The sequence below is a fragment of the Erpetoichthys calabaricus genome, chromosome 16 (assembly GCF_900747795.2).
Source record: "Erpetoichthys calabaricus chromosome 16, fErpCal1.3, whole genome shotgun sequence".
In the NCBI taxonomy this organism is placed as follows: Eukaryota; Metazoa; Chordata; class Cladistia; order Polypteriformes; family Polypteridae; genus Erpetoichthys; species Erpetoichthys calabaricus.
Window position 1 is genome coordinate 90592008 of NC_041409.2, and position 13702 is coordinate 90605709.

Sequence of the window (13702 nt, forward strand, 5' to 3'; positions counted from 1 at the left end):
ATGCATTACTAGTGTGTATAATGGCTATTACTGCTTGAAATGACTGATTTTTAAATTTATTATTCACAAACGCCTGCAAAGCCCCATTTTCAGCAGCCATTCCTTCAGTGTCCAAATGGTCAACTCTCTTGGCTTATCCTTAATTAGTCCTGTGTTAACTGGTTATTAGAGAAACCTTTCTAACTGCATTAGCACCGCTGAGACCGGTTATCCTGTTCACTTGTGTTACAAGGGACTGGCTTTCCTAAAGTTCAGTTCCCAGAATGTGCTCCCTGTTGCAGATGACACTGGTGTTTGGCATGTACAGTGAACCCTCGTTTATCATGGTTAATCCGTTCCAGACTCTACCGTGATAAATGAATTTTCGCGAAGTAGGATTCTTTATTTATAAATCGAATATTTTTGCAGTGAGTATAGAAAACCTGTTTACGACCTTCTAAATATGTTTTTTAACATTATTAGAGCCCTCTAGACATGAAATAACACCCTTTAGTCACCATTACACTCGTATTACCCAATATATTAGACAAAATAAGAGAAAATAAGACATATTAGACGTTACAAATATCATATTATCCCCAATGGATATGTGAGAGATTCGTGTGTTTTGTTTGATGAAGATGTGGTTTTGTAGGTCTGACTGACTTGTAAAATGCTGATTATTATAAATGCACGTGAAACTAATAGAAATGATGTTAAAAAAGTGGATAAGTGAATGGATAAATGGCAGGATATTGAACCCCTTATATTTTATAGTGGCTACGACTACGCATTTTCTTATTGGTTTTTCTGTGTTTGTTTTTTCTTTCCGCCCAATAGGAGAAGACCTGCTCCCTTCACATCATGCCCAGGCCAAACCACAGTGAACATGTCCTTCAGCAGCTGAATAACCAGCGAGAATGGGGCTTTCTTTGTGACTGCTGCATAGCCATTGGGGACATCTACTTCCGTGCTCATAAAGCAGTTCTGGCTGCGTGCAGTTCCTATTTCCGAATGATGTTTATCAAAGATCAGCAAGTCATGGCCCGTCTCAACCTGAGCAACTTGCAGATCAGCGCGGAATGTTTCGACCTCATCTTACAGCTGATGTACCTTGGGAGAATTGTGGTGGGGCCTTACGAGTTTGAGGAACTGAAGGCTGCCATGACTTACTTGCAGCTCTATTATATTCCTGAATCCCTTGAGGATCTTAAAGACATCACGGGGGTGAATCTAGATGTATCTTCATGTGTGGGCCCTGCCAACAGTAAAATGCTGTTCGGCGTCCGCATGTATGAGCATCAGAGACGGAGCAGCGGAGAAGCAGAACATGTGCAGCCAGCCATGAGCTCGACATCTACAGTGCAAAGCAGCAGCTGCAGCAGCAACGGTAGCAGAGCAATGGAAGAGATAACCCTTCCCCTGGTGACTCCCTTGTTGGATGGCATGAATGACCAGCCGTGTGACCTGCGTAAAAAGCCTTCTGGGAAAAGCTCAACCTTCAAAGAGCGCCCCAGATTTGGACGAACTTACACCTGCGATGACTGCGGCTTTGTTTTCAGCTGTGAGAAGCTGTTGATTGAGCACATCCTAACCTGCACCAACAGAAAGGCATTTCCAACGGCCAAGCTGGGGACAAGTGGGGATAACGACTTCAGCAAGACTGAGAGCTCTGCTTCAGAGTCTTCAGAAGAGCAGAGCATTGTTTATAAAATGGACGCGGTCTGGCCGGAGCAGAAACCGGATGGCGAAAATCTAAGCGGTGAAACGGTTATTAAAGCAGTCCGACTGGTAGGAGATGGCACCCAACCTTTGGTGCGAAGCGGCCTCCTGGTTAAAAGTGAACCAGAGGAAGCGTCTGCCCTGGATTTGGGAGATATTAAAGTGGTTCAGGTTACTGACAACTGCATGGGTGGCTGCATTCAGAACGATGGGTACAATGTCGAGGCGAAGGATTGTCATTTGTACGTAAAAGAGAAGGAAGTCGGTCGTTCCGTGAAGGACGACAGAAGCGGCGACCTCTTTGAAGTTCAGTTATCGAACAAGGAAAATAAGGCAAGTTTAATGCAAAAGCCGTCTGTAAAGGAAGAAACTGCGGATATAGCCTGCATCACTTGCGAGGTGTGTGGCGTATCCCTTCTGGAGGAAGACCAGTCCTCCCATTACATAGCCTGTCACATGGGCCACATTTGTGCCTGTGGGAAGTGTGGCCAGATATTAATCAAAGGCAGGCAGTTGCAAGAGCACGCCCAAAACTGTGGCGAAACACAGGATCTTGAGGCCGATGTCTTGGTCGAAGAGCCCATTTGCGAAGATAAGCCCTCGTTGGATGACACCGACATGTTTGACAGTGACATCATCAGCTCCTGCCAGATATACAAGGATGGACAATTCGTCTTCCGCTGTCCGCATTGTGGCCAACATTTTGAAAACGAGAAGTCGATTGTAGACCATATCTCCAAGTGCACGGAGCAGGAGCTGCTGAGGAACTCCTTAGTGGAAGAGAGTGAGCGGGACCACCGGAGAAAGCACTTCTGCAGTATCTGCGGTAAGGGCTTTTACCAGCGATGCCACCTTCGAGAACATTATACCGTCCACACAAGAGAGAAACAGTTCACCTGCCAGACTTGCGGAAAGCAGTTCTTGCGGGAACGCCAACTGCGGCTGCACAACGACATGCATAAGGGGATGGCCCGGTACTTGTGCCCTGTCTGCGACCAAGGGACGTTCCTCAAGCATGATCACGTGCGTCACATGATCTCGCACCTGTCGGCTGGGGAAACGATTTGTCAAGTGTGCTTCCAGATCTTTCCTAACAACGACCAACTGGAGCAGCACATGGATGTGCATCTGTACATCTGCGGAGTGTGTGGGGAGAAATTCCGCTTGAGGAAAGACATGAGGAGTCATTACAATACTAAGCACACCAAAAAATTCTGACCTCGTTGTGCCGCGAGGAACATTTGGAAACATTAAATGTGAAAGAGAAACAAAAAAACAACAAAACTGGATGTGTTTTGCACATTCGTGGTAATCAAGAATATCTTTTTTGTTGTATTTTAACATATGACATCTTGTGCCGAAAGCTTTAAACGGTTGCAACAAAGTGAACTTCTGCCCTGCGACTATTGTGGTTTTTAATAAGTAAACTGAGTGGTAGTCCCCTGAGGCTTGGCCTTTAATTCTTCTTGCGTTGTTGTGTTCAAGTGGCAGCTTGGATTGTGCTGGTTTTGGTGATGGCACCCTCAGCGTCACCGCATCATCTGGTGTTTGCTAGGAGGGCCCCCCCCCCCCCCCCGAGTGCCGAAATGTTACTTTAAAAAGTGTCACAAGCTGTCATTCCTTGGAATGGCGCATGTCGGTGCCGTCCCATTATAATTCCCAGCCACGGTGCCATGTTTAAAATGACTGTGCAGTTTCAACGGCCAACGCTGCTCCACTGCTGACTCACCTCAGTGTCTTAGCACCTCTAGGGGGCGCTCCTGCTCAGTGCCACCTTCTGTAGAAAAGCCAACGTCAGTGTCGGTGTGTCCTTCTGTGGGTTCTTGCTGATGTTTGCTGTCATCTGAGGAACTCCGAGTTGACTTTGCCAGCCCTGTCCTTTTATTTTATTTTATTTTATTTGTTTGCTGTCTGCTTCTCTTTTCAACATTTATGTGCCCTTTCTTGGTATCAAAATGAAATGTTCTTAATAAAAATCCAAAAGAGCGTTAGGTGTGAAGCATTTCTTAAAGTAGCCAGTGCCCACCTATGTATTCGTGCTGCCCCCCCTGCCCAATCGCACCATTTAACAAGGACCCTGACGGGCAAGCAAACTGAACTAAACACGAGCTCAAAGGGGGTGCGCCGCCTTCAGGTTATGTAGGAGGTCGTCGAGGGGTCTCTGATGTCGAGTTGTGTGCGGGCAGGTGACTAATAGAGCGTGGTGCAGATCTTGCGACCACAAGGGGGCGCCAGAGAGCCCCAGACACAGTATACCCATCCATCTGTTATCCAACCCGCTATATCCTAACTACAGGGTCCTATGAAGGCTATAAACATTTCCATAACAAAGCTGTAAAGTACTTTGGTTTACAAAGTTAATGAGAAATAATATAGCCCATCATACATGAAAAGGTAGAAAGGTACTAAAATATCCATCCATCCATTCATAATCCAACCCGCTATATCCTAACTACAGGGTCACGGGGGTCTGCTGGAGCCAATCCCAGCCAACATAGGGCACAAGGCAGGAACAAACTCCCGGGCAGGGCGCCAGCCCACCGCAGGACACACACGGGACAATTTAGGACCGCCAAGGCACCTAACCTGCATGTCTTTGGACTGTGGGAGGAAACCCACACAGACACGGGGAGAACATGCAAACTCCACGCAGGGAGGACCCGGGAAGCTAACTGCGCTACCCACTGCGCCACCATGCCACACCACACATTATGTGAATGAAGGACATTTATTCCACAGAGCACCTTTACAGGTCCCTTCACAGCAATGTGCCACAATTATACAATAAATGAATACAATAAGGCCTCCTCCACCGAGTGTTGCCTGTTGACTCATCCGGGCTTCCTGCCGATACTTTCGGGAGGCACGTCTGGGCCATAATGAAAGTAGGGAGTCCCTTCCCCAACATCACCCTCTATTAGAATGCTGGGACCCCGACAGCAATGCACTTCCTGACTCCATATCCCAAGCACCCCTGCGGGTGGTGGCTCTGAGGTTAGGGATCTGCACTGGTAATCAGAAGGTTGCTGGTTCGAATCCCATAAAATGCCAAGAGGGACTCTACTCTGTTGGGCCCTTAACCTGCAATTGCTAAGCGCTTTGAGTAGTGAGAAAACCGCAATATAAATGTAAAGAAATACAGAGCATCCAGAAAGTATTCCCAGCGCATCACTTGTTCCACATTTTGTTATGTTACAGCCTTATTCCAAAATGGATTAAATTCATTTTTTTGCCTCAGAATTCTACACACAACACCCCATAATGACAATGTGAAAAAAGTTTACTTGAGGTTTTTGCAAATTTATTAAAAATAAAAAAATTGAGAAAGCACATGTACATAAGTATTCACAGCCTTTGCCATGAAGCTCAAAATTGAGCTCAGGTGCCTCCTGTTTCCCCTGATCATCCTTGAGATGTTTCTGCAGCTTCATTGGAGTCCACCTTGTGGTAAATTCAGTTGACTGGACATGATTTGGAAAGGCACACACCTGTCTATAGAAGGTCCCACAGTTGACAGTTCATGTCAGAGCACAAACCAAGCATGAAGTCAAAGGAATTATCTGTAGACCTCTGAGACAGGATTGTCTCGAGGCACAAATCTGGGGAAGGTTACAGAAAAATTTCTGCTGCTTTGAAGGTCCCAATGAGCACAGTGGCCTCCATCATCCGTAGGTGGAAGAAGTTCGAAACCACCAGGACTCTTCCTAGAGCTGGCCGGCCATCTAAACTGAGCAATCGGGGGAGAAGGGCCTTAGTCAGGGAGGTGACCAAGAACCCGATGGTCACTCTGTCAGAGCTCCAGAGGTCCTCTGTGGAGAGAGGAGAACCTTCCAGAAGGACAACCATCTCTGCAGCAATCCACCAATCAGGCCTGTATGGTAGAGTGGCCAGACGGAAGCCACTCAATAGTAAAAGGCACATGGCAGCCCGCCTGGAGTTTGCCAAAAGACACCTGAAGGACTCTCAGACCATGAGAAAGAAAATTCTCTGGGCTGATGAGACAAAGATTGAACTCTTTGGTGTGAATGCCAGGCGTCACGTTTGGAGGAAACCAGGCACCGCTCATCACCAGGCCAATACCATCCCTACAGTGAAGCATGGTGGTGGCAGCATCATGCTGTGGAGATGTTTTTCAGCAGCAGGGACTGGGAGACTAGTCAGGATAAAGGGAAAGATGACTGCAGCAATGTACAGAGACATCCTGGATGAAAACCTGCTCCAGAGCGCTCTTGACCTCAGACTGGGGCGACGGTTCATCTTTCAGCAGGACAACGACCCTAAGCACACAGCCAAGATATCAAAGGAGTGGCTTCAGGACAACTCTGAATGTCCTTGAGTGGCCCAGCCAGAGCCCAGACTTGAATCTGATTGAACATCTCTGGAGAGATCTTAAAATGGCTGTGCACCGACGCTTCTCATCCAACCTGATGGAGCTTGAGAGGTGCTGCAAAGAGGAATGGGTGAAACTGGCCAAGGATAGGTGTGCCAAGCTTGTGGCATCATATTCAAAAAGACTTGAGGATGGAATTGCTGCCAAAGGGGCATCGACAAAGTATTGAGCAAAGGCTGTGAATACTTATGGACATGGGATTTCTCAGTTTTTTTATTTTTAATAAATTTGCAAAAACCTCAAGTAAACTTTTTTCACGTTGTCATTATGGGGTGTTGTGTGCAGAATTCTGAGGAAAAAAATGAATTTAATCCATTTTGGAATAAGGCTGTAACATAACAAAATGTGGAAAGAGTGATGCGCTGGGAATACTTTCTGGATGCACTGTATTATTATTATCTGGGTTCCCATGTGCAGGTTTTGGGGAATCGAATTGCTCTCAAGTTCTGGCTTATGCTTGTCCATCCATTATTTTATACCAGCTGGGCGCAACGTTACCTGTTTGTCCAGCCGGCCACCCCATCTGTTGTTCCTCTCGGTCCTCCATGGCCGGGATGCCCTTTCTTATCCTACAGTCTTTAACCTTAGCACCTTGATGTTCTCATTACACTGGACGACAGTTTTTGTTTTTCAGTACTTCCTTCTTGGTGATTATGATAGACATCTGCAAGCTGGACACAAATAGAATTTAAAATTGACTGTGTCACCTAAGAGTTTGGAGAAGCCTGAACTGAAGTTTTATTGAGTTTAGTGTGTTTAATCGCTTAATGATGCTGACACGTTGCATTAGTTCAGCTGAGCCAGAAATGTTTTGCTTCTAATTTTTGCTGGTGTTCAGCATCTGCTGCTTCTCATTGCAGTGTCCAACAATAGTTGGTCAGCATTCATGGATTCCACTTTCCCTGGTTATGCTTTTCCATTGTTGTGATGTTCAGGTGACACTTTCACCACCGTGTTCATCACTGGCTGCACCGAGAGTAGCAGGGAGGAAGTCCAAGCGCGAGTGCAAGAAGTGAATCTTTATTGACGTATCAAAATTTGTGCTTTTGTATGTGTGGTGTGGTGGACGGCCGGGATGGCCCTTCACGATATATTCAGGGGGAGCAGCCCTGGACGGTGCAGTAGATAGATAGATAGATAGATACTTTATTAATCCCAATGGGAAATTCACATTAACCCTAACCCTAACCCTAATTCACATCCACAGTACCCCCCCCCAGACGCTGGATGGCCACCCCCCCCTGGCTTGCAGCGGTGCCTCAGTCTCTCACAGGGCTTCATGGGAGATGGAGTTCTCCACAGCCCTGTTGGGGTCTGGGGTGGCCAACAGGGGGTGCTGCATGGGTGCCTGAGTCCAGCTGGAGACGAATCTTCAGCCCCACCCGGAAGTGCAACCGGAAATGGGTGATCAGGCACTTGGAGCGCTTCTGGGTGGGCCATAAAAGGAGCCAGCAGCCAGCACTCAGGGGCCACAGTCGGGAGGAGGAGGAAGACAAAGCTGAGAGAGAGAGAAAGAAAGAAAGAAAGAAACAAAAGTGTTGTAGTGTTTAGTGCGTGGGACTGTGTTGTGTCCGGGGGGGATTACGGGGATTACGCCAGCTGAAGAAAATAAAAGTTTGTTTTATTTTTATACGTGCCTCCCGTGTCCAATCTGTGTCAGGTCGGGCGCAATATAGCGCCTCTGTTACAGCTTATAGCTTTGTTGTCAACCAGCTGGGCTTGGTTTGGTCTTCTGTAGTTGCCAGGTAATGTTCTTTCTTAGCCCAATATGTACGTTACCTGTCTATGTGTGTCTAAAGAATGCTGATGAGATCCTTCACCTTCTCAAAAACATCCTTTTGAATGCCGTCCGTGCAACTCCTTTGGCTCCACTAGAAGATCTTCAAACCGCATTCCATTGGAGACGTGTGGACCAACGAAAATGCCTTCTTTATTCTTGGTGTCAGTTTTTTCGTGAAAACGTCTGACTCAGATATTGAAATCCTTCACCTTCCTTGGTCATCACTTTCACAAAACGATTCATCAGTCCGAGTTTTGTAGGAGGAGGCAAAAATCTCTTTGTTGGGTGGACATCAGTGATGTGTGGTGAGGTGAGGCACAGTCTCCTTCAGAGTCAGATTTATAAATATACTAGCCGACCCGCGGCGTAGCATATGCTGATGGGTGAACACTTCCTGAAAGACACAGTTGTCCAAATGGGGTGGGTTTGAGGATACGACTGTAAGTGAATGCAAAGTTGGAACTCTGGAGAGAGGGCAGGGAAGCGGGCCCGAGAGGTTTCGGGTCCTAACCGTCCAACGACGGGTCGGCACAACCGGTAACGATCCTTCCGCAGGTTCACCTACGGAACCCGTGTTAGGACATTTACATCCTCTAGATAGGCAAGTTCGATCGTCTGACGCCCATTCCGCCCCCACCATTCTAGTCTGCCGATTTCTTAAGTCCCGTAAGCTGATATACTTCAGCAGGTTCTCCACAAGCTCAGTATAATTCTGTGCTCTGTGACTGTCAAGATGTCACTGAAGACGCATTTCTGACATTCTCATCTCAACTTTTTTTCCACCAAATCTAAGCGATGTCAGAGATGCGTATGGGGAAAGATTTCATCAAGATATGAAGGTGATGGAAAACCGATATCAGGGAAAATTCACTCCGAGCCTGATGGGTGACTACTGTTGGTTCTTGTTAAGAGAGACGAATGTGCAGGACAAGCGCAAAAATGAGGGCCTCCGACATTGTTGGGCACGCGGACCTCACTTTTATATTGAGGTAAATTGACATAAATATACTTTAACGTGTCTCTGGTGTCGTCTTCTGGTTTGTTTTCAGTATAAACACATCAAAATAATTTGGGTGGGACACAGTCCAAATATCGTGTTGATAAATTAATATTCAAAGTGTCAAAACATCGATGTGTATTTCAAAAACCTGACCTGCTAACTTAATTCCGATTTCATATACTGTATGACACCAGTATAAAAAACTTAATAAAGAGCTGCTCTGAAGTTCCCAGAAGCAAACAAAAACATTTTTTTGTAGACCAGTGAATTGGACAAGTGGTTTATGTGCCGCACTTATGGAGCAGCCAGCCTTTTTATGTAATTAGAGTTTTTATAGGACGGCAAATGAAACAACAGGACTTTGTGTGTCTGAGCTGCGTTTCTGGTAGAAGGTCCACTTTATAATTGTATTCTTATAACTCGGATCCTGGAGGTCCACACTGGCAGCAGTGCCACTGTCTTAATTTGTGACCCATTTCTGCTGTTAATTGACTTCTTTTCCCGTCATTTAATTGCATTGTGTGTTTTTTAATACTTAGTTAACTAAATTGCGTTTTTGTTTTCTTTAAAATTGCAGCCAAACAAAAACGAGATGTACAGACGACCAGCGAAGTCCAGGCATCAAACTCCAACTCGGTTTGTTAATGAGAAGCCCATTCTTGCTGTTATTTAAACTCGTTATTTAATTCCATGCCTTGTTGATGCTCTCATTCTGCCATACCAGACATTTCCAAAACTGTTGATTTTCTTTTTTCTAAGAACACCGTCAAATGTTTTGGTGACCTGAGCACATCGATATTACTGAGGTATTATAGGACCCCCCCCCCCCCCCCATGATTTCAGGTTTTTATTCCAGCCAATTCCACAATCAGTAAGTCGTTTTAATTTTTATTGATCTCAGTGTTTGATTTGCTGTCTTTTTCATTTCTTCTCTTATTTTGCCTTCAGAGAGGTGCAGCCAGGTAAGATTTATAGGAAGTTAAGAAATATTTGTATTTCTTGCCATATGTTTAACTTCTTAAACTCTGTTTTGCTGTTTTCTTTTAATCTGCATTACTCTGTGTAGTTGTATCTGAATGCTGACAATTAATGACAAGCAGAGCAGGCAACCAGGCAGAAGAAACTGCTATTTCAATGTGAGACCACAAGGGGGCACCCAAACCCAAGACACAGAATAAACTAAAGGCTCTTTATTCTCACAAGATAGATAGATAGATAGATAGATAGATAGATAGATAGATAGATAGATAGATATGAAAAGCATTATATAATAGATAGATAGATGGATAGATATAATAAAACTGTAAGATAGATAGATAGATAGATAGATAGATAGATAGATAGATAGATAGATAGATAGATAGATAGATAGATATGAAAGGCACTATATAATAGATAGATAGATATAATAACACTGTAAGATAGATAGATAGATAGATATGAAAAGCATTATATAATGATATGAAAAGCACTATATGATAGATAGATAGATATAATAGCACTGTATGATTGATAGATAGATAGATAGATGTGAAAAGCATTATATAATAGATAGATAGATGGATAGATATAATAGCACTGTATGATAGATAGATAGATAGATAGATAGATAGATATGAAAGGCACTATATAATAGATAGATATAATAACACTGTAAGATAGATAGATAGATATGAAAAGCATTATATAATAGATAGATAGATGTATAGATATAATAGCACTGTATGATAGATAGATAGATATGAAAGGCACTATATAATAGATAGATATGAAAGGCACTATATAATAGATAGATATAATAGCACTGTGTGATTGACAGATAGATAGATAGATAGATATGAAAGGCACTATATAATAGATATGAAAGGCACTATATAATAGATAGATAGATAGATAGATATAATAGCACTGTATGATAGATAGATAGACAGATCTTTATTGTCATTGTCACTTTTACAAAGGAACAACAAAATTGAAGGTGCAGTCGACTCGGTGGGAGGCATAAGAGTTAAAAAGACAAGAAGAGAGAAAATAACAACAAACCGAATAGTAATAAAAATACTTAACAAGATATACGAATTGCACTGGCTGACTTTAGGTGTATATTGCACTTTGGGAGAATGATATGGCGCAGTTTTATTTGAGTTCAGGTCCAGGATTGCTTTTGGATTAAAGCTGTTATTAAGGCGGTGTCTCCTGGTTTTCGTTGCTCTGTATTTCTTTCCCGATGGCAAAAGCTGGAAGAGACAATGACCGGGATGTGATGAATCCTGTGAAATGCGGCGTCGGGAGGTGTAGATTTGTTCTCTCCGCTGTCCTGACGGCCCTGTGGAGCGCTTTCCTTTCTGAGGAAGTGCAGCTGCCGTCCCGCACACACAGACATTTCTTCTTTCCAGTAATCAGCCACAATAAGTATACACAATGACAATAATACCCAATTCTTCCTGCTCTCTACCTCCACTGAGTGTTGCCTGCTGCCTCCCGACTCTGACCCTTTGAGGTGAGGTGGCAGACTCCTTATTAGTGGGACCCAGCAATGCTTCTGGTCTCACCCTGTGCCCCTTGGGAAGCACTTCTGGGCCACAGAAAAGTAGGAAGGTCCTCCCGCGAAAGTGCTTTCTATTGATCCCCAGGGATCCCGACAAGGCTGCAATTCCAGACTTCAAGTCCCAAGCACCCCTGTGGGTGTACCGACTGGATTACTGCCACCCAGTGTATGGGGGATGAAGCCAGTCCTGATCCTCGTCTCTTCTCAGTCCCGGCCGGGTACAAATTTATTTCCTTGCCCCACCGGCCAATCCTTTGCATCATCGTGCCGACTTCCCATAATGAAATATCTATGATCTGGCCGGGGTGCCCATTCTTCTCCCACTTGTGTGCTAATTAATAAATAATAGTTGTGATAATTGCCCGGACACCACCAGTTGGAGACCACATCTTTATCCAGAATACCAGAACACACACAAGTCAGTCCCACACAACTCCCACAATGCTTCTAGCCCCAGTCTCCCTTCTCCTGGGCCTTCTCTCTCCTTGTCCCTGGGCCACCTGCACTCTCTCTCCAGGAGCTTCGTCCTGCTCCTGCTCCCGTCTCCAGCTCATTGATTGGACGGAGGCGGCCCCTCTTATCCTCACCCGGATGAGCTCCAGCTGCTCTCCATGACGTCACGTCCTGGTGTGGCGGAAGCATCAGGAGAGCACCCGGAAGCACTCTGGGTGACCCTGGAAGGATTGTCCTCCATTTGTGTGGTGGAAGTAAATAAGTCCCGGGCTCCATGAGGTTCGGGGCGCCCCCTGGCGGTGACCAGAGGCCCCAACGGTCTTGAGCCTCCCTGCTCTCCTTCCGTGGGCCTCTTCTACCCCAGGGTGGTTGCCCCCTCATGGCCTGGAGGACAAATATACCACCACCTAGTCCTTCCAGGCGTCCCGGCCGGGTCTGACCCCCAGCCATGTACGACATACTGTAGTTTAAAAGCACTGAACATTAAAAACTAACAGAACTATTAAAACCAAAATGCATGAATTCTTACCCATCTGACACACACATTCTTGCTCCATCCAGTAAATGTTCACAATTCCCAGTTTGTAATTTCTGGACTGGGATAACAACTTCCTTAACTTTGGCAGGAGTCCAATTAGAAGACAGACCTCCAGCACTAAACTTGAGGACCTCTGACTTAGACCTTCACCTTCCTTTATATTCAGATATTGTACGATGGACACAGATTAGCTGATCGTGTGTTGGCTCCCTTTATATCTCATTTGTGTTAGACTGTTAATTTAACGACAAAAGCAACAATGAGGGCGGGTAGTGGGTGGCGCCGCTGCCTCGCAGTTAGGAGACCTGAGGTTCGCTTCCCGGGTCCTCCCTGTGTGGAGTTTGCATGTTCTCCCCGTGTCTGCGTGGGTTTCCTCTCACAGTCCAAAGACATGCAGGTCAGGTACATTGGCGATCCCCAGTGTGTGTGCCCTGCGGTGGGCTGGCACTCTGCCAGGGGTTTGTTTCCTACCTTGTGCCCTGTGTTGGCTGGGATTGGCTCCAGCAGACCCCTGTGACCCTGTAGTTAGGATATAGCAGGTTGGATAATGGATGGAAGCAACAATGAAAGGCTCTGAGTCTTAAACAGCAAGTCAATTAAAATGAAAAGTTAACCTCTTTGGCATTTTACCGCAAGCGTCTCTCTCTTGAGCGGGTAAAAACGGTTAACCCAGAATGTCTCTCGGCTTCAGCTGTTATGACCCAAATGATGCTCAGGACAACATTCTGCTGCCATCTAGGGGATAAAATAACATCCATCCATTTTCCATCCCGCTGAATCTGAACACAGGGTCACGGGGGTCTGCTGGAGCCAATCCCAGCCAACACAGGGCACAAGGCAGGAACCAATCCTGAGCACATCCGGGTGATGATAAAAGGGGCCGCCTCCCTCCATTCAGGGGCTGGCGTCGGGTGAGGAGAAGGACAGAGCTCGGGTGGAGAGGAGAAGAGGCAGCCTGAAGAGAGGAAGAGGCATCGTGTGAGGGCCTGGACTTTTGGGGAGTTTGTGTGCACCGTGTAAATAATATTATGTATAATAAACGTGTGTGGGTTGAACCATCGCTGTCCGCCTGTCTGTGTCCGGGCTGTTTAAGACACTTCATCCTTTTAATTTTTACAGCCATGCCAGCCTGACGGACTGTGCCAGTGTCAGACTGTAACCTACAGCAGGATTCAAATTCAGGACACTACATCCATGAGATGGCAGCACTAACCACAGTGTCGCCCAGTTCAACAGACCCCACTTTGCTGAATTCTTCTAGGTGGGACATTCCATTCCTGTAGCGCTTATTA

The 13702-nt window shown here is 45.6% G+C and overlaps 1 protein-coding gene across 1 annotated transcript in view; it reads left to right on the forward strand.

Annotated features, from left to right (window-relative positions):
- Positions 1-3708, forward strand: part of zbtb1 (zinc finger and BTB domain containing 1) — a 31809-nt gene extending 28101 nt beyond the window's left edge. The window contains exon 2 of the mRNA XM_028821736.2: positions 820-3708. Coding sequence (XP_028677569.1) covers positions 844-2919 — 2076 coding nt within the window. The 5' untranslated portion in view covers positions 820-843 and the 3' untranslated portion in view covers positions 2920-3708. The remainder of the gene's footprint in view (positions 1-819) is intronic.
- Positions 3709-13702: the final 9994 nt, after the last annotated feature.